The sequence below is a fragment of the Delphinapterus leucas genome, chromosome 11, assembly GCF_059928025.1.
Source record: "Delphinapterus leucas isolate spDelLeu-1000000601 "Yukka" chromosome 11, BTC_Dleu_Yukka2, whole genome shotgun sequence".
Classification (NCBI taxonomy): domain Eukaryota; kingdom Metazoa; phylum Chordata; class Mammalia; order Artiodactyla; family Monodontidae; genus Delphinapterus; species Delphinapterus leucas.
Genome location: NC_143139.1, coordinates 9,191,695 through 9,213,066, shown reverse-complemented (window position 1 = coordinate 9,213,066; position 21,372 = coordinate 9,191,695). Strand labels below are relative to the sequence as shown.

The window sequence follows — 21,372 nt, the reverse complement described above, 5'->3', positions numbered from 1 at the left end:
CTAACCAACAAACAATAAATCGGAAGTCCCCACCACTTCCTCCTTCCTTGGCTTCGATTAATATGCTATAGCGGCTCACAGAACTCAAGAAACACTTTACTTACTAGATCACTGATTTATTATAAAAGGCTATGATAACTCAGGAACAGCCAAACGGAAGAGGTGCAGAGGGCGAGGTGCTGGCAAAGGGCGGGAGCTTCCACGCCCTTTCCCAGCTCACCATTCTCCCAGTACCTCCACAAGGTCACCATCCCAGCACCGTCTCTGAATCCAGTCTTTCTGGATTCTTATGGAGGCTTTATTACATAGGCATGATTGATTCAATCATCAGTCATCGGTGACTGATTCAACCTCCGCCTCTCTCCCCTCCCCGGGGATGGGGGCGGGGTGGGACTGAAAGTTCCAACCCTCTAATCACATGACTGGTTCCCCTGGCAACCTGCCCGCATCCACAGGTGCCTCCAAAAGTCACCTCATTAACGTAACGAAAGATAACTGTGCCACTTCGGGCACTTAGGAAATTCCAAGGGTTTTAGGTCTGTGCCAGAAATGGGGATGAAGAACAAATACTTATTTCTTATTATAAATCACAGTATCACACCTACTGTCTTTTACTATTTTTCTCTTAGCGCTTTGTGGCCTGGTACCATCCCCTTCAATGTAGTTTTCTAGGATACCTTGTCAGGTACTTTTTTCTTCTTATTGTATCCTCCGGAGAAAATGGGTGGTGGATGGATGGAAGTGGTGTGGCCACAATTGTGGAAAAAAATACAAAATTCACGTTAAAGCTAGAGTTGCTTGCGTGGCAACAATGGTTTGTGGGATCCAAGCCCATAGTTGAGATTTTGGACTAAGCTACGTATGCCGCCCTTGCTGTCAAATGTTTGAAAACTTTGCTGACGAAAGAAATGGTTTATTCTGAAAATTCTAGGAACGTCTTGTAGGTATTCGTTTTCAAGTGAACTTTATGTTTCTCTTTCATGACCCTTTCTCTGATTTATGGGTGGGTATATTACTGATGATCACTGGGGAAGGTGGCTGCAGGGCAGGAAAGAGAAAAATATATGCTCCTGTTACTTAAGAAGAATGTGCTACGGTACCTTTCGTCAAATAACTGGTTCAAGAAGTAATTCCTATCTTTGCAAAACTTCTTGGGGCAAGAGTAAAGGTGATAGGATACCACCTATCATTCTTCTCTTCCCAAAAGGAAATAAAATCTGTGAGCCCAATCAAACAGCCATTGCTCTAGTAACAAAGGCACCTCTGGCCAGATGCATCGTGTTTCACTGGGAAGGTGGCTAGTTTACATAGATACATGCAGGTAAAGCCTCCCCTCTTTAAACATATGTTCCTACCTGGCAGTGAGTAAAACCTGAAGTGGATTATTTGCCTAGTCTTTGCATATTATTTTATTATGAGACTATTCTTTTCTTTCTCATCCACCTTTCAACAGGCTCAGAAACGAAAAAACTTTCATTTCTGAGGTTTCACAGCACAGCTGTCAACCTGATAGCCTCGGGCCCCACCTGCTCATGACTAACGAGCCCTGCAAACTTAAAGAGACCCCAGCCCAGAGCCACTGTTTCCTAAGCGGAAGCCTGGCCACGCACGTGTTCCTTGAAAGCCCGTGTATCTGTACTTTTCTTCACTCTACCAATTTTCCCTACTACTACACATTCCCGTGTGTGCTTCATAAAAAGTAATGTGTGAAATGTACTATCAAAATCTACCTACTCTCCAATGTGCGTTTATTTTCTTTGAAATTCTTTAAGACCAAAATTGAGTAGATGCCTGTCTCTACTACAATTTACAACTGCAAGTAATTTCTACTGAGCTGTAAAAAGCCATACAATTACAGCAGTTGCATGAGAACCAGATTGCCTATTTACAGATAACTTTACCGCCTAAGCTTACCTGGAGATTTGAAACTGGTGGGCCTCAGACTCTGCCTGCATCTTTAAAACCCAGAAAGAATTCTACAAAACCAAGACCATTCGTCAATGTGACAATTCTGCTTGTTGACTTGAATGGGGAGGGACACCACCAAATGACTATTAAAAGTCACTCTTGGCTTCCCTGGTGGCGCAGTGGTTGAGAGTCTGCCTGCTAATGCAGGGGACACGGGTTCGAGCCCTGGTCTGGGAGGATCCCACATGCCGCGAAGCGACTAGGCCCGTGAGCCACAACTGCGCGTCTGGAGCCTATGCTCCGCAACGGGAAAGGCCGCGATAGTGAGAGGCCCGCGCACCGCGATGAAGAGTGGCCCCGACTTGCCACAACTAGAGAAAGCCCTCGCATAGAAACGGAGACCCAACACAGCAAAAATTAATTAATTAATTAAAAATAAGGAATGATATTTTAAAAAAAAGTCACTGTTTTCCTTTAAGGAATATTCAGTATGTTCAGAAATGTCAGGTCTTGAGTGAAGGCTGATTCCCGGGCTCAAAGGATGAGCTCCTAGAGTTGAGTTCATCAGCTTCTTTGGTGCTGGAAGAATGAACACCACACACGTGTGCCCTGAAGTTCAAAGGCCTGAAACTTGCCAATTTATCCCTGCACTGAAAGTGCAACTCTTTGGCCAATTCTTTAAAACAGCAATTATCTTACAACTCAAATAAAAATATATTAAAGCTTAAAAGTTCCTTGAGGACAAGGGCTTCCACTTTAATATTTTACTGTCTGTTGCCTAGAGCATTTAGCATGTTGCCAGGCACACTGTCAGGAAACTTTTTTACATGAAAACCTAGGATGGCTGCTTCATTATCAACTTACATTGATTGCCCAGGACAAAGGGGTACAGAGCTACCCATCTTGCTTTGGTGTCTGCTTCCTTAATAGTTCCCAACTACTAATTGCTAAACTTCTTTTTTTAAACATGTATTTTATTGAAGTATAGTGATATACAATGTTGAGTTAATCTCTGCTGTACAGCAAAGTGACTCAGTTATACATATGTATATATTCTTTTTCACATTCTTTTCCATTATGGTTTATCACAGAATATTGAATATAGTTCCCTGTGCTCTACAGTAGGACCTTGTTGTTTATCCATCCTCTATATAATAGTTTACATCTGCTAATCCCAAACTCCCAATCCTTCCGTCCCCCACCTCTCCTCCCCAGTGGCAACCACAAGTCTATTCTCTATGTCTGTGAGCCTGTTTTTTTTTTTTAATAAATAAATAAATTTATTTATTTATTTTTGGCTGTGTTGCGTCTTCATTGCTGCGCACAGGCTTTTCTCTAGTTGTGGCGAGCTGGGGCTACTCTTCGTTGTGGTGCATGGGTTTCTCACTGCAGTGGCTTCTCTTGCTGCGGAGCACAAGCTCTAGGCACATGGGCTTCAGTAGTTGTGGCTCGCGGGCTCTAGAGCGCAGGCTCAGTAGTTGTGGTGCATGGGCTTAGTTGCTCCGCGGCATGTGGGATCTTCCCGGACCAGGGATCGAACCCGTTTCCCCTGCATTGGCAGGCGGATTCCTAACCACTGTGCCACCAGTGTCCCTGTGAGTCTGTTTTGTAGATAACTTCATTTGTGATTTTATTTTAGATTCCACATACAGGTGACATCACATGGTATCTGTCTTTCTCTTTAATTGGTAAGCTTCTTAATCAATCTTCCTGTGGTATTTGTTTTGCAGTATAATTGGAATACCATCAAATTCTTATCCTTTAACCTTTCCACCATCTTCCAAGTCTACCCTCGTCTGAGGTGTGGACAACAGAAACTTCCTTTTTATTAGACTTTTGGGTCCCAGAAGGATGCCTCTCGACTGTTTCTTACTTTATACCTTTCACTTACTTGATTTCAAAGATTATTCGCCAACTTCGTATCTTGATTATCCTGTTCGACTGAGCGGCTACAGCGACTCGTCATTGTGCCAAAAGGTCACTGCAGCCCCTCAGTAGAACAATAAATACATGATATCATTTAATGCTCATAACTCTGTGAGGTAAAGTGTCTGGTTTACAAGAGAAGATCCAAGATTTTGCGAGGTCTAAGGTTACTCAGGTAACACAGTCATGGCTACTCATTGCTTGTAGGAAAAAGACCAAAATCTTTAACATGACGTTGCCTCACTCCCTCACCATCCTCACCCCTCGCAGTTCCGTAACGTGTGGATCTGGTTTCCCACGGCAAATCCACCAAATGTCAGTTGGATGGTCTTTCTATTCCTTGAAGACCAAATCCTCTTCTGGGCTCAGGGCTTTCACACACCCAGAAATAATCCCGCCTCCTCTACCCGATTAACTCCTGCTAAGCTTTTAAGTCTCCTCCTAAACGTATGCCACGGACTAGGCCAAGTTCCCATGTTTGTGTTTTCAAAGCCTCCTGCAGGGCTGCGTCGATACACTTACCCTCGCGTGTAACTATCCAAGTCATACCTGTGTCCATCCCTGCCCCCGTCCAAGGGGCAGCAGAAGCATAAAAAAGGTACGAACCCGTGAAGAGACAGAATGGGGGAAGCAACAAGGGTAGTTGAGAGGGGTACGCAACATTTTAGAGGATGTAAAACAGATGGACAATTGGTATGTGACTCAGCAGAGTGGGCCAGCTGAACCCTACCTGCCTGCAAGGGGACATGCCAGCAAGACACAAGCTGGCTTCCCTGACAGAGGCCCCCCAAACCTCAGAAACTAGAGGTGCCAAGCGCCTGTGAAGGCAGGACGGAGCGGGGGAGGTGCTGTGGGCATCTGTACTCCATCCCTCCTCCCCCGCCACGCCAGCCCAGCAGCTACTCCTCCTGGTAGATGACAAAACGTTTGCTGGCTGGAATCAGGCTGAGTCAGAGGATGAGAAGGTCCAGGAGAGTGCAAGGCTGAGAACACAGGGGAATTCAGCGGGAATCCGCATAATGAGTGATAAAAGATCAAGCCCCTCCCCAGCTTGGCTCCTTACAAGCAAGAGACCACAGGATTTCTTCGGGGGCAAACTCGTTTGCCCCAAAGACTTCCGGAGTCTGCCATGAGGCAGCCAGATTTCCATCCAATTGCATTACAGTTGGACCCGCCAGGCATCAAGCCCCACCTGTGCACACAGAACTGCCAATCGCCTTTTTGAACGGACACCTAAGAGTCACCATCCAATTTAAAAAAACAAACAAATGACAAGTCAAGTGGTGAAAAGTGCTATGAAGGAAAACAGTGCAGGGTAGAGGGGATGGGGGGGCGAAGGGGGATGCCATTTTGTTTTTATTTTTTTTGCGGTACGCGGGCCTCTCACGGTTACGGCCTCTCCCGTTCCGGAGCACAGGCTCCGGACGCGCAGGCTCAGCGGCCACGGCTCACGGGCCCAGCCGCTCCGCGGCATGTGGGATCTTCCCGGACCGGGGCACGAACCCGTGTCCCCTGCATCGGCAGGCGGACTCTCAACCACTGCGCCACCAGGGAAGCCCGGGGGATGCCATTTTGGATAAAGCTGTCAGGGAAGCTTCTCTAAGGAGGTGATACTTGAGCAGAGACTGTGCCATGGGGATAACTGGAGGAACAGCCTTATAGGCAGACAGATAGCAAGTGCAAAGGCCCTGAGGTGGGAGCACGGGCAGAGTGTTCTCAGAAGAGCAAGAAGACCAGTATGGCTGAAGAGGAATGAGGAGAACAAAAGGTGATACAGAATGAGGCTGGAGAGGTGTACAGGGTTTATCGGGGCCAGATCATACAGGGCCTGGCAGTCCATACTCAGTGTTTCCAAATGTAACTGGAAGCCAGGGGAGGTTTTGCAGCAGTGAAATGACACAATTTGATTTCCATTTTAAGGCGGATTACTCTGATAGCTGTGCGGGAAATGGACTACGTGGCTGGTGTTAATTCCTGGGGAAGCATCAATCTCCCCCACTACACTGTAAGCAACATGAAGGCAGGGGCTGTATCTGTCTTGGTCACTGATACATACCTAGCACATCACAGCAGACAGACGTCACCCGATAGATCATCTGTTGAAAGAATGAATAGAACAGCAAAAGTAGAACTAAAATTAGTTCTGAGAATCCAAAGCCTGTGGTCCTTCTAACACACTAAAAGATAAAGACACATTAAAAGACTTCCAGAAAAGATACGGCTAGCAGACAGTCCTGTGGTACTTTAATACGATTTTGGTGAAGACCATCATATAATAATAATAATATCTTGGTTCGGTCTACAGCTATTGTGACATCACTGTGATCTATTTTAAAGTAAGAATACGTTGCAAATGACAATTATTCCTATGTAGACAAATGTGCTAACTGGTGTTTACAATGACAGTCACTATTTATAACATATTCTAGATAATCCCAGTCTATAATATGAAATCATACATAATGGCAACAGTAAGTTACACTGCAAACAGGCCCTATTCTTCTTCTTTTTCCAAGTGCCCCCGACTAAATCACTGTTTTGCATTTCCATATTTAAAGCTTATCCCAAAGCATTTTTACAAAGATACTTTTCCTTGCCTTTGTAAGTACATTACATGCCGCATCATCAATGCGAATTCACCATTTTGAAAATCAATACTCAGTCCGTGAGGACAGTTTATCCTTACAAGTAAGTTGAAAAAATTCACAACTTTTACGCATTCTAGAAACAAAGTCCGAAACCCTGCTCCCTTTTCACTTTTATGATTCATTCATTCAACAAACATGTATTGACACTATATGCCAACAGATGAAAAATATCACGTATACAAAGATAAACAACGGTCTCTGTCTTCGAGGAGTCTAACAAGCAGACTTCTTATCAGCCAACAAATTTCTTCCTGGTTAATTATAATTTCTTTCATGCTTCCCTAATTTGCATGAATATAACCACAAAACGCCACCTATAAATAGTGCAGTTCATTGATTTCCTCTGATGCTGGAATGATCATTTCCTATAAAGAAAGCAAGAAAGAACCCCAGCTTGTGGCAGAAGTTTGGGGAGGTGGGACTCACAGAAGCTTCCACTGAATCTAGGACATTTAAGAAAGGAAGGCCACAATACCTCCTGAACCAGGAAATAACACCTATTAAGAAACTTGTAGAGAAGTGAACTTGGCTTGGGGCAAATCAAGTGATTAAGAGACATCCTTCCAGTAACTGTCTAACCATACGGAAATAGCTAGAAAGAGGACAGGGGGTCAATTATTTTTATTATATGACAAGGGCAGGGCAAGTAGTAATGAGGCTACAGGTCACCAGGGAAAATTCAGGCTAATTAGGAGACCAAGCTTTTAAATTATGAGTTGGGCTATGAGAGTTGCTAAGGGAACCTACAGAATTCTCAACACTGGAGATATTCAAAGTTCAGCTCAATCCCAAGGGATGAGTTAGGAATAATTAACTTTGCCCAAATGATAGCAAACAACAAAATAATCCACCAGAGGTCCAGAGCAGGTCAAATGAACGTAAAGCCTATCGGAGAACTTTGTGCTATGGTTCAAGGTTGGTTGTCGTGGGGTTTATACCCCAGACAATTCACACTTGGTGTTAAGAGAGCCATGTCGCATGCCTAGTCAACTGTGTCTGCCGATGACACGGGTCAGCTAAAATTCCCAGTCTCTATGTGATGGCTGAAAAGAAATGTTTGTAGTACTCATGAACCCATGACATTGAAGAGTCGTAGGCATGTATCTAAACATGGGTTGAAAGAATCAGATCCAGAACCCTGAGACACGTTCCAGAGCCCTCTCAATGCTTCCAGACAGAAGGTCCCTGCACATACCAGTCTCTTTAGAAATCTAAGCAGTCCTTTTAACTATGAGGGCTGATCTTCTAGGAGAACTTGCTGATCCTAAGTTTGAGCTTCTGGAAAATGCCGCCCAAGCGAGACTCTTGAGGCTTCTGTACACTTGCACTTTCTTGCCCTCTTAGACTTAGAGAAAGTGGAGACGGACCTTCCCAGCCTCCTGGGCAGCTGAGGTTTGGAGGTTTAAGTGGTTCGTGTTATCAGACCCCTGCAGTGTCCTAACCAACAGGAAGTTTCCCCAGAGTTTCCATCACAGGAAATTTCCTGTGAGGAAGCCCTTACTGCACAAACAAAGAGTTCTTCAGCCCCCCTGCCCCCCAGAACCTGCAGAGGCAGCTGAAGCAGTGTGGGCAGACGGGGGTGGGTGTGTAACAGGGGTAGAAGGCAGCAGGGGTTGAGGGGAAGACAGCATGCAGCATGGGAAGAAATGGAGGGGAACAAAGAAGTTCTTTTACTTCCTTTGGCCTTGGGTTTGTCAGAAAATTGCTTACTAACTGACACGTGTTGGCTTTCACCTCCTGGTCAGCAGCTTCATCCCTGGCCAGACTGAACTTGGAGAGAAAAGACCAAAACAGAGTGAAGGTTCTGCTGGTCGAACTCCATCCTTAACCTCTGAGTCTGTTTCCCCATCTGTACAGCAAGGGGCCTTGTGACAATTAAACGAGATAGTTAAATCCATACATTAATACTAGTCAACTATGAGGTATCATATAAGACAGTACTAGCTTTACCATAACAATATCTTCACTACAGCAAATGCCTGGATGATAGTATGTTATCTGCAGAATAGCGAGGTCTCTCCCTGGGATGACCATTCTTTATCCTAGTCTCCGTCAAGGCCATCGAAATGAAACAGAGCTCCAGCTGTGGAAAGGGAGCATTCGATTACATACCTGAATGTTTGGGTGACGTCAAGAGTCATTAAACAAGCTTTTATTTTCCCAACTGTAAGGAACATTTTTAAAATGTAGGAAATTGTCCTAATTGCTCTAGGCCACAATCTGAGAGTGGTCTCTTGAACTAAATCAGATGACTCTGTAGAAAAATTTTGCCAAGGTCAGAGTTTTAAAAAGAAAGGTCAGTTGAGAGGTCTATTTTGCTCTCTTCCAGTTAATTCATGTTTCTCTGTTCCCATATTTGCCATTCTGATGTGGGGAATCTCCTCAGAATAATGTAAAACAAAAACCACTCATCCCACATGATGAGGGCAACTTTTTCAATGAATACAGCTCATTTTTTGTTTCATCCGTATTTTTGCTTTTATTTTTGAAACCATGACATAACTTGTGCTACTTCAGAGGGCAGACTCAACACTCAGATGATTTGCCATGCAATATTCTGGCTTTTTAATTCTTTCTGGTGAACATATGGCCACATACTTTCGAAGAACATTTTAAAATTTGACCCTCGTGTTTCAAGATAATTCTGGGGGTTCATTCTGTCAAGGGTCAATACCACTGCCTTTTGTTTACAGACCTGTTGCAAAAACAGGCCTACATTTCAAGCTTCTAGAGTAAAAAGAGGGGAACCCCCCCGAAAGAGAGACAGAGACAGAGAAAGAGAGAGACAGAGAGAAAGAGAGAAAAGACATAACCTCGGAAGGAAGGGGGCAATGAAAAATAGAAACTAAAAATGTGACAATGGAGCCTGTACGTCAAAGGCCAAGAGAGGATAACACATACAGAGCAGAGCACACAGACACATATTTTTAATAATAACAAAGGACATTCAGCCTGGTTGGTATGGCATTTCATGACGTATTATCACGAGTGTCTTTCGTTTAAGCCCCATCATTAAGGCCTCCCTGGAACCTCCCCCTAAAATCGAATGGATTCCACTTCACAAGCCTTTATTAAGCACAAACCCTGTGGCGGACGTGGTCCCTGTCCTCGAGGAGTCACCCTCCAGCAGGGGATGTGGACACACAACTAATTAGAATACAAAAATGAATTCCTGTCCAGCAACCAGCCCTGGACAGCAATAGGGGCTGTGCCCGTTAGGGCAGAGTGAGAGGGATGGACGGCGAGACAGAGGACAGGATACTTCTACGTGACCCAGAACACGGCATGGGCTGCTTTTCAGTCCTTAGCTAGTCACTCCCCTCCCCGATGCCGGCTAGAGCTCCCCGAGGACATAAGCCACCACCAGGCTGTGACTTTGATTCTGAGACTGGAACATAGCCCTGCCCTTCAGAGGTGGACTCCAAACAGTGGTGAATGGAGGCACTTGGGTGCAAAGCAGAAGCTCTAGGAAAAACTTCCTTGAAGGCAAATCACCGGTGCTGAGGCTGAGAGGCCCCTCCAAGCCTTTCCTCTGCCTTGAGCCAGAACCAAAGCTGAGTAATTTCCAGTTTGTAATGATGAGAGACTTGAGGGAAAAATCTAACACTCTACCATCTGCTTTGGGTTAGGCACTTTTCTATCCATGATTTAATTCTCACACCAATCCTGAGAGAGGGGAAAGTTGTTGTTTTTTAATTTCCCAGGTTAGACAAAGAAGCTGCAATGCAGACAGACAAAGTGTCTTGCCCTTTTTTTTTTACAGCTAGGGACTAGGGAGCTAGTCACAGCCCTGTCAGCCTTGACGCTCCAAGGCCGACCCTACCTCTGCAGCGCCACAGAAACTTCCCTGCCGGTGGGATCCAGCTCTGCCACGCAGCCCACTCAGGGGGCTGAGAAGTCTGGCCACGAGGCGTTCTTCAGAACTTCATACCTGAATGAACCAACCAAAACGCAGGGTTCTCCTGTTGGTTTTGGTTGCGCTTTATAAACTAGATTTATCGATCCAGTCTTTCACTATAATTCCGTAACATTTCTTTAACGTTTTCTTTATCAAATAGAAGTAAGCCCAAGAACGAAGTTTCTCGTCTTCTCTCTTCCAATACTTGGGATGAACAAACATCACCAGCTCCAAGGCTTGGACACTAGTAGCCATGAGGGGACCCTGAGGCTGATGAGGGGATTCCGGCTAGTTGGTGGGGCTCAAGAGGAGGTAGACATTGCACGCAGGCTTACCAGGGGCGGGGGAACGGGAGGACACACATGGATAACAGGACAGTGTTTTTGGGGGGGAACTGTAAGGAAGCATCCGGGATGCTGTGAAAGATGGGTGACCATGAAGGGGTTCTCTTGGAAAGTTTCAAAGCTGTATTCACCCATTCTCTCCTCAGGCTACATGGATAAAAACGTCTGTGGGTAGCTGTCTCCTCTTCTTCCTCTCCCCCCGCCCCGCCCCGCCTCGCCTTTAGTTAATTGCAGCTGTGGTCAAGGGCCTGCAGCCAGAAGTCCCACAATGCACTTCTCCACAGGAAGTTCCCAAGATCTCTTCCTGAACAGGAAATTTCCTGTGGTCCAACAGACATTCCTCTCAGCGTTTATCACTCACATACATTTGTTTTGGCAGATACTGGGTCTTGGGTAAGAACAACAAGAAACGGTTGGAGGGAAAGCTACCCCGGGGGGCCGGGGGGGGTAAGCAGTTATTGTCAGGAGAAGAAAGTGTGACAGAATTGACTCCTATCTCAAAGGAAAACAAATAACTAGCAAAATGAACTCAAGAGATCTGAAATGTGTGAGAATGTAAATACGACTTCCACAGCTATGTGCCACTTGAATTTTAAGTTGTAACTCAGAGTGAAGGAAAGCTGGCTTTTGGGGGTGGCGAGAGGGGACCCATTTCAAAGCACTTCGCAGAATTTTACTGGGGTAAAATCTGGGTGCTTATAATTAGCATGGCTACAAAGTGATTTAGATTTTAAACATTTTTGCAATCTCCTTACCTATGTGCACTAATATAACTTATTTCAGAATCCTTCCGACCTCCCCCACTTCTAGGGCCCCAGTCTACCCTTCCCCGAGTGGCTCACAAGCCAGGATTTCACATTTGTCTTACTTCTCTGTAGCTGAGTCCACATTTTTGGAAGCTCCAATGGGCGGTAAGAGGAAAGTGCAAGTACTTGAGAATTTATCAGCATCATTTTCCCTCCTAACTGGCCTTTCTGACTCCTGTCTTATAATCCATCATCCTTCACATAGTTCCCAAAGTATTTTTTCTAAACACACACAAAGGAGCGCATCCCTTCCTTGCCTAAACTCCTTCAATGGTGGCCCACAGTTTTGGGAGTAAAGTTTAATTCTTCCACTAAGCACTGCAGGCCCCTTTGGCCCATCTTCCCAGTTTTATTTTCTACCACTCCCCTTCCCTCCAGTCACCGGCTTCTGGTAGTTTCTAGAGCCAGTCGTGCCTCTTCACTTCTATTTGCCTTCCCCAAACCTGTCTTTACCTTTACTCTCCTTCATGACCCCACCTTAACCACTTTTTCCTTTCCTAAGTCACTTGCTTCTCCTCTGTGAGCCAATGACATGAAATGCATCCCCAATCACCCTATATTCTAATTTGTTGGTTAGTTATCTGTCTTCTGCAGAGACAAGTTCTTTGAGGGAAAGAACTATCCTATTTGTTTTTGGAATCACAGTACAAAGGACGTGTGCCTGACACATAATAGTTGATGGGTATTTGTTGGAAAGATAATCTAAAATCTTACCCTCGTGTGGTAAGAAAAACTAGGGGAGTGTTCTTTTGTTTCTACTATAAATAAACAGACTACACAAAACTATCTTGTGTCACAAGCATTCAAGCAATCTTGTATTTTAGTCTACGAGACGCACAGAACTGAAGTCCTTTCCTTCAAGTCATGCGCTCTCGGAATGTCCATTTTCTCCTGTGCATAACATCAGTCCTATTTATTTTACTGGGGTTTTGGCTGTAGTGAGATGCTTGGCGGTCTGCCTCAGTGGCCCTATAACCTTTCCAGCTGGGCTTACTTAACCCCCTCTCTGTAAGTTCAACTCCACCCAGGCTCCAGGCCCAAACCTGCCATTTATCAAGAGGAAGCTTGAGCCCAGTGGTTCAAGGAATCAGCACCCCAACTGCTGGTTTTACTGGTGCTTGCTGTCACCCAGAAAAAAAATCTTTCCTTTAATGGGGTCCTTCATCTTGGTTTCCCACCCAGCTTTATATTCTACTCCTTCTCCAGGACAGTGTCCTATGACCAAATCCCACTTTCTATGGCTGAGTTTCTGCTATCTGCTCTTGGAACCCTTTTCCAAAGTTAACGTTAGACCCCAGCTCCCAGCTACAAGCCGGCCTGCCTACCACACTCACCAACGACTGTCGGGCCTACCTTCCTCCCATTGATGCTGAAACTTCCCCACTTGCCCCGACTCTGTGGGCACAGCTGAGGTTTGGAAACTGAATTTCTGAAATAGAATATCCTTTCATTTCTACATTCCCAGTGCATGGACTAGTGCTAGGCATTTGTATGAATAAAAATACTAGTGTCTGAAAGAATGGACAGGCTGTCAAAAACTAAGCTTTATGTATGGAATGAGCTGGATTTGCTGGAAACATCAGAGTGGAGGACCAACGAACGATTTCTAGGTTCTTACAGGAGAGAGGATCTTTCACTAAAGAAAGGACGTCTAAATGTTTCTCAAGAAGAAGAAGGAGATAAAGCCCTACTTTAAGGATTTATCCCTCAGTGCTGTTCAATTCTTAAAAACAAAAGAAAGAGAAAAAGGAAGTCTGCAGAGAGAAAGCCTGTCAATGCACAGCCTCGGTGTCCTTGGTGGGTTCCAGGCACGGACAATACACAGCAAGAGCCCTGCTTCAGTGCAACTCTGTGGATATACTAAAAGCCACTGAACTGCACACTCTCAACAGGTGAATTGCATGGTTTGTCGATAAAGCTGTGAGCCAGCCTACCTCGTCTAACTGCAGGTCTCCAGCGCCATCAGCCTCGACTGTGGGCATCTCCAGCATGTCTTTCGCACAGCGCTTCTCAGTTATCAGCAGGTTAGGGGTCAAATCTGAGGTCACACAGTGGTTCTTAATCTAACGGTAATTTACGGGATTGCTGTTGGCTTCATTAGGGGATGTACCTAAAAATGGCGTTTACTGAGCCAGACAAATTAATAAACTGTGTCAGACTTTACTTTCTTATTACATAGAAGAAAAAAAAAGAAAGGTAAGTGATGGATAAGAATCGGTGCCGCCTTTAAGATGATCAGGACCTTTAATGCCTGTGATCACTCTGGGAGGTGTGGACAGTTGTTTCCACTCTTTTATTCCTACCTCATCGGGCTGGGAATCAGAAGGTGTGGGTTCAAATCCTCATTCTGCCATTTACTAGCTTGATGACCCTGGACAAGTCATCCACCTTGTTCGCCAAGTCTCACTTTCCTCAACTGCAGACTGTGGATAACACTACCCAGCTTGTGGGCAGTTGTGAGGGCTAAGGAAAATGACAAATGTCACGGGGCTGGCACATAACAGGTGAACGTGAATCTCAGCCAAGGAGCAGAAGACGATATTAGTCAATGTGTTCTTCTCCTTTCCTTTGTGCTCTGCAGAAAAGCCTCAAGCTCAATCTACCCTCTCATCTCAAATGTATCATGACTAGTTCTTTTCACGTGAGTTTCACTTGCAACGTCTTTCCTTCTTTACAGGACAGCAGCTGGAGGCTGAGGTGTCTGCATTTTATTTGTGCAAAGAGTAGTCTTCATTCAGAGGCAAAGGGGAAAAATCTGAAGAATGTGGCCGAGGTCACCTGATCATCATGGACTTGCTGTGGCCGCTCAGATCAAGTTCATCTTCCTGGGCTTTCTGAAGTTGAGCTAACAGATAAGGCTGGGGGCCTCTTTGCATCTTAGCCAACATTCATTGGGTCCTCACTATATGCCAGGCACTGTGCTAAGTGAATGGTTTTTAGGAAATCAGCTCTGTATAACCTGCAGTGGCTCCCGATTGTAACTCAAGATGTTCACTTTGGCTCTAAGAAGTCCCCATGTCGTGGCCTGATTTCATTGGAGAGTGCCCCTCCTCCGTGAGTCACTACCAAGGCCGGAACAGCTGGTGCTCTTCTGCTAACAGGGCTCCAGTTCCAAGGATGGGGAATTGCAGGCAAGAGGTCTGGTGAGACAGGTCCTGCCCTGGGGCACGCCGGCCACCAGCGGACGGACAGAGACCCTGCTCTTCAACGTCAGGGCCGCCTCCAATTTAATCCATGTTTAAATTTACCTTTTAAACATATCCTGCTTTAGCTACTCCTGCTTTATTTTTACAAATACTACACTCTGAGGTTCAATCTGAAGGAAGCAATTGTAGATATTAAAGGAAAAAATAAAGCATTGACGCAGCTCATATCCAGTGAAACACTTACACATACACAGGCTGATTGACTCTCAGAGGACTTGTGAACACAAACAATGGAAGGTTAGGCAAACAACATAGTATTTATGCCATTTTCCAGAGGAGTGCCATGGACATTAAAGAAAGGTTGCTTTGGTCAATTCAACGGTCCCAAAACACATTAAGATGTGTAAGAGGATATAATTAAGTTTGGGGGGCAGTTACAACGAACGTAGGGAACGTGGTTCTTTCCTTTGAAGTATTCATCGCCAAATGGGAAAGAGAAAACAAATAAATGTATGCATCAATGGCAAATACCACCGATGTCTGCGTGGGAAGATAACGAGGCACCATTGGTTTCTGGGAACCACTAAGTAAAACAATGGCTCTCTCCCGCCAAAATCCAGACTCCTAAGGACACTGATGCCCACAAATCTAAGATGACCGTTTAAGCTTGCACAGGCCCCACAAAGGGGCAAGGGTATCGCATAAAACTAAATCTCAAGAGGTTAAACACGCAGGTGCAATGAAACCCACAGGTATGAGAGGCAGGTGCCTTGAGTAATGCTGACCTCTGTGCTCGCTGAGTATCTTCTTCAATTCCACAGCTAGCACCGGGAGGCTATTTTTAATCCCCAGGCTGTAGACAGCTGAGTTTGGTTAGAATAAGATATCTAAGTACCCAGGCAGCAGCGAGACGCCAAATGCCCGGAGCTCACCCTATAAAACTTGCTTGTACCCAAGCAGTGGAGAAAAGAACGTGCTTCCGGAGATCCCTGGGCCAGAATGGTTGAAATCGTCCTGAGCTTAAGGGTCAGACAGGGGCTGGTTTTAGAGGTAGCATCTCCCGTCTCTGAGCTCAGCCAGCGTGCAGGTCCAAGAGCTATTTTAAGTGCACCTTGGAGCCGTTTCTATCCGCACACCCACACCGATGTCCAGGATGGAGAGAGAAAAAGAGAGAAAGGGAGGGAGGCTGACTGATTGACTGGGCTTTACTGCTCCTTACCCGACTTCCGTGGGCTCCCATTGTGCTTCTAAGAAAGCAGGATTCAGCGGGCGTCAGTGCTGCGGGCTATATTTATCGCCTTCCAGCTGCCCAGTTGCTGAGCTTTTCACAATTACAAACAGCAGGAGAACAAGACGCCTTCCAGAGAGGCCATTTTCTCATGGTATTTATTCTAGATTTCTCTGGGATGATCTCAGCATTCATATCTTTTTGATAAAGGAAAAAAAGAAAAGGGGAGAAGGAAAAAACCCAGAGGTGGTGGGCACAGTTCTCTGAAGCCACTGCAAAAGAGGGTTATTTCTTCTAGACACAAAAGAAGGACGGTGCCTTCCCGCGCTTTATTTATGCATCCAGGTTGATACCTGGGAAATCACCTGGAGAGTTATACAGTGCTACACAAGGTAATTGTGAGTCGAGGTAGCTACTCATCCCTGGCTTTCTTTTCTGCCTCCTGAGAGGCAAACTGGAGCAAAAGGTATTAACGGGGGCAGGGAGGTACGCCACTGGCTTTGGAATCCGACTTGGACTGAATCCTGGCTGCCACCGTCCATCTGTGTGACCTTGAGTAATGTCCTTGAGTTCTCTGAGGTCACCTGCCCTAATAGTCCCTTAAGAGCGTGACTGTTGGTTGTGAATGAGACGGCATGTGGAAGGAAGCGCGGGCATCAACTGGCTTCCTTTGGCGTTTTCTAAAACACCTTCTACAGCCCTGCCCAGCCCAGTCTGGAGCGCAGTGTCCTCTGGGCCAGGCACCTGGGGTGAGCAGCCCAAAGCAGTACGGCAAAGTGGTATCCAAAGAGGATCCAACAAGTGGGATGTACAGAGCTCAGGGCAGTGCCTGGCACGTAGCCAGCATGCAGTAAGTGCTAGCTGTTTTTATTTTACCTACCCAAAGCTCTGATATTACTCTCCACTGTTCCAACACGAGAATATAGAATTTTAAGATACATTTTTGGATAGATTTTAAAGGAATATTCCTTAGAGTTAAACAATAAAAATTTTTATAAACTTAAAAATTTAGTGGATATGAATTTGGTTATTCTGCAATTTTGCACCCTCCATCCCAGCCTCCAACTATGATTGCTATGAATTATTCTATAATTATATAGTATAGAGTTCTATAATTCTATTTATTATTCTATAAATTATTCTCACAACACTGACTGCTTTCGTTAAACAAAGGGTCCCTATTAATTCTCAAATAAAATAACCGTTTTAGAGCTTTCTGAGTCACTTAGATGGAAATAAAACCTAAGGCTTTTTAATTTCTTCCCTTCTCTCCCTCAGCTGCACATAAGGGTTATTTGGTTTTACAGTAGATGAATGAAAATTGAACCCCATTAGCAGATGAGACCTGACTCTGAACAAGGATTAATTTAAATGTAATCCATCAGAATCGCGTGGGTTCCCTCAGGAGTGTGGATTTTGTCTAAAGTAAATGCTTAGCTGACTCTGGCCAACACTTCAAAAGTGTCTGCCACTGGGAGAGCAGGAATAAATGCACATCTATCCACAAGAACCTCTTCTAATTCTTTCCAGGTATAATCTGATTTAAACAAACGGATGAAACAGCATTAAGAAAGGGGCCAACACACTATGTAAATGTTCTGTACAGAAGGAGAACTAAAGGCCCAAGACTTTGGTTTTCAAGCTGTGTGTGTATGTATTTACTGTATACACACACACACACACACACACACACATATACATTTATCTGTTGTACAAATTTATTTGTTTGTTGTGTATACAATACGTTGTTTCTAGTCTCAGTTCTCAGAATGGGCTCCTTTGCTGTCTTTTTTTTTTTTTCGGTACGCGGGCCTCTCACTGCTGTGGCCTCTCCCATTGCGGAGCACAGGCTCCAGACGCGCAGGCTCAGCGGCCATGGCTCACGGGCCCAGCCGCTCCGCAGCATGTGGGATCTTCCCGGACCGGGGCACAAACCCGTGTCCCCTGCATCGGCAGGCAGACTCTCAGCCACTGCGCCACCAGGGAAGCCCCTTTGCTGTCTTTTTAAAACTACCCTCGACAGGTAAGTGCCGTCGATGATGTGCTGATTCCTCCTTCCCCCCAGAGTGGTTCTTAAAATGTCTCACTTCTCTCTTCCCCAGAAAACTGGAGTTCTGTTTTGTTATGTACTTGGAACCCACACCTGAAGATTCTAATTCAGTAGGTCTGAGGTGGGAAATGAAATCTTTTTAAAAAGATCATCAGGTGAATCGGCCGTGCAGCTAGATTTGAGGACCACTGGCTATGACTATCTGAAAATGTAAAAGTACTGTAAAAGTATACCAAAATAAGAGTAGAAATGAACACTTACATGGTGCTATGTGCTAGTCATGGTTCTAAGAGCTTTACCTATGCTAATTAGTTTATTATTAATTTGTATATTGATTTCTTTATTGAATTAAAGGGTGCTGGTGTGAAAACAGAACAAAAATTCTAACTAACTGGGTTTTAACCAGATGATTCCTTTGATTTCTTATAACAGAGGAGACGTAACAATTTGTGTCCATTAACTGGACATAGGAATACAAAGAGAAAACTACCTGTCCCTTAAGTAACACCTTAGAGAAATTCTACACAAGCAACGTCTGTGATACAAGTTGTACTTGTCAAGGTTTAAAAAAAATTATCAATAGTAGTAATAATTTCAACTGACAGTGAAGTTTCTTGCTGAGAAGGTTTAGTGTGATATATACAAGAACACATATATTTTAGTCTCCCTATGGCAGAGAGATTGTCAGAATTGATCTGAGTTTGAAGACGTTAATTTTAGCTCTGCTCTCTTTCCCCAAACTCCTCTAAAATAACAGCAAAGAGATTTTTAAGAAGGAACAAGGACAAAGACACGAGGAAGAGGGGGTAAGAGCAAGAAGGAAAGCGGGGTGGGAGTGGAGTACAAAACAGAAAAGCAAGCCGGAAACGTGAAAGCAGATGAACCAATGGTAAATTTACTTAGAAGAGACAAGAAAGCAGAATTCTAAACTCATAGTAGGGAAAGCTGTGAAATAACCAGATGTTCAGGGCAGAATCCTGGAACTGGTGGAACTGGTTACATCTGAAATCCTGGGCCACCGTGTTGCTGCTCCTCTAACCTGGCAGAAGATCACAAGTTCATGCACTAGAGTCAGTAATATACAGTGACGTCCAAAAGAGCTGACACCGGGGTTTCCCTGGTGGCGCAGTGGTTGAGAGTCCGCCTGCCGATGCAGGGGACACGGGTTCGTGCCCCGGTCCGGGAGGATCCCACATGCCGCGGAACGGCTGGGCCCGTGAGCCATGGCCGCTGAGCCCGTGCGTCCGGAGCCTGTGCTCCGCAACGGGAGAGGCCACAACAGTGAGAGGCCCGCGTACCGCAAAAAAAAAAAAAAAAAAAAAGCTCCCAGAGGACAAACAGGCAAACAAAAATAGTTACACACAAAGGACTAAGAATCAAGAGTGGCATGTTCTTCTCAACAGTAGCACTGAAGGGCCATACAATGGAGCAATGCCTTCAAAATTCTGGGGGAAGATTATTTCCTGCCTGGAACTGTATACTCAGTCAAATGATCAAGGATAGGGAAAAAATAAAGATATTTTCAGACAGGCAAGGTCTCAAAAAATTTACTAGCCACCCTCCACTTTCAAGAAGCTATTGGAAATGGTCCTCCATTAAAACAGGGAATAAAGTAAAACAGGGAAAAAGCATGGCATTCAGGAAACAAAATCAAACTCAAAGAAGAGGTAAAGTGAAGGAAGGTCCCGATGGCAGCTGGGCACCAAGCTAAGCCAAGACCAGAGCAGGTGGAAGAGGCTCTGGGAGGCTCTGCTTCAGGATTTGTAACGCCTACTGCATCCGAATTAGCCGAGAGAGAGGTGAGGCAGGGAGTTTGAATCATCAACAAGCACATAAAAAACTAAGTAGTATGTACATGGTAAAGACACCACAGTTATTAACCCCAGGGGAAACTAAAAGTTACAGGAAAGGAAAAGTAATCCTTACAGACCAGATGAGTCAGATGCAAATAGCATTTATATAATTGTAAGATATAAACACTAAATACTGATCTATCCGAAATTATGATTACTTGGATGAAATTATCCAAAATTATGATTACATAGTGGGGGGCTGGGGTCAAAAATGATAAACTGTCATCTTCCACGATGAGATAACATTAGATAATGTCTAGAAGTGAAAAGTAAAGAAGTACAATAGATACATGTATAACTGAATCACTTTGCTGCCCACCTGCAACGATCACAACATTGTTAATCAAATATACTCCAATATGAAATAAAAGTTAAGAAAAAAAGAAACAGCAGCATGAGCAAGTGATTTAAGAACTGGAGGTAAATGACAAAAGAAGCAGTTAAAACATGTGAAAGTGTGTCCCTCTGGTGAGCAGGAAATCAAGAGTGGCAACAGTGAAGTGGGTGGCATGGAAGATTTTTGTAACTAACCTTATAGAATTGTTAGCTGCTTAAACTCCATACATAACAATATTGGTAACCAGAAAAACCAAATAAAGTTATCGGAAGAGAAATGATGGCTCCCGGGAGAAGGGACCCAGAACAAACCACACAAGATGCTAAGTTTCCTTTTCATCCAATGACAATTCCTCAAGTGCCCATGATGTTGCTACACTTCATGGACCGCTTTGCACAATTTTTTTTTTAAAGACAGAATTACTGGGTTTGGTTGCACACCGTGGAGGGAAAAAAGAAGACTCCATTTTTGGGTGAAATAATCACATTGAAGTCTTATTAGTTCGGTACTTTAAAAAATTATTTTAAAACTTTTCAGAGTATCGCTATGGAGTATTAACATAGCCTCATGCTAAACACGTATCGTTGGGGTCCCTAATCCTGAGGAAATGATGTCCAAAAAAACGCCTGGGGTCCAAAACAATTTACTCTTGGTCAGCCTTAATCTCTTAATGGGTATTTGTTGAAGGGATTCTTGCTGTGTTGAAGGGAAAAGCATGATGAATGAAGCCTGGACTCCTTATAAATGTTTTCTTACTGCGGTTTTCTTCAGCAATTAATGTTCCATGCCAGGGTGTTTGGGTGAAAGAAATCTGCTCAAGAAGGAAAACTGGGATTTCTCACTGAATCCTTTAAGGGAAAGCTTTTCTTTTTCCTTTCCTTATTTCTTCTTTTCTCTTTAATTCATTTTTGGTTGGATTTGATACTGGAGGGATACAACTTAGGGCTCGTGCTTTGGAAAACTGCTAATAATCTATATAAGAGCCTTGGTTTTTATTCAAAGCAGCAATTTTAGACTCCAGGTAAAACAAATCACTGTGATCCCGTGGACTGTTTTTGGCAATGGAAAACATACTGACCTAATCCTAGCTTAGCTACCAACTCGCTGCGTGATCTTGAACAAGTGGTCTAACCTCTCTGATCTCACTTTGCACGGGGGCAGAATGAAGAACGCGTCCCGGCCTTTTCACCACCCCGAAGTCTCTCACCAACGCTTCCAACAGAAATAT

At 44.5% G+C, this 21,372-nt stretch overlaps 1 protein-coding gene across 17 annotated transcripts in view; it reads right to left on the bottom strand.

Annotated features, from left to right (window-relative positions):
- The window catches only part of ETV6 (ETS variant transcription factor 6), a 238,284-nt gene that overhangs the window by 79,056 nt on the left and 137,856 nt on the right, over positions 1-21,372 (bottom strand). For 10 of the 17 annotated variants that reach the window (XM_089920304.1, XM_089920300.1, XM_089920303.1 and 7 more), the window contains one exon: positions 5,891-5,930. The exons of 6 other annotated variants lie outside the window; for them this stretch is intronic. In XM_089920304.1, the coding sequence (XP_089776430.1) occupies positions 5,891-5,930 (40 nt within the window). Of the gene's footprint in view, positions 1-5,890; positions 5,931-8,432; positions 8,515-21,372 lie in introns of those variants that run through there. One more of the 17 variants, XM_089920309.1, reaches the window with a different exon arrangement.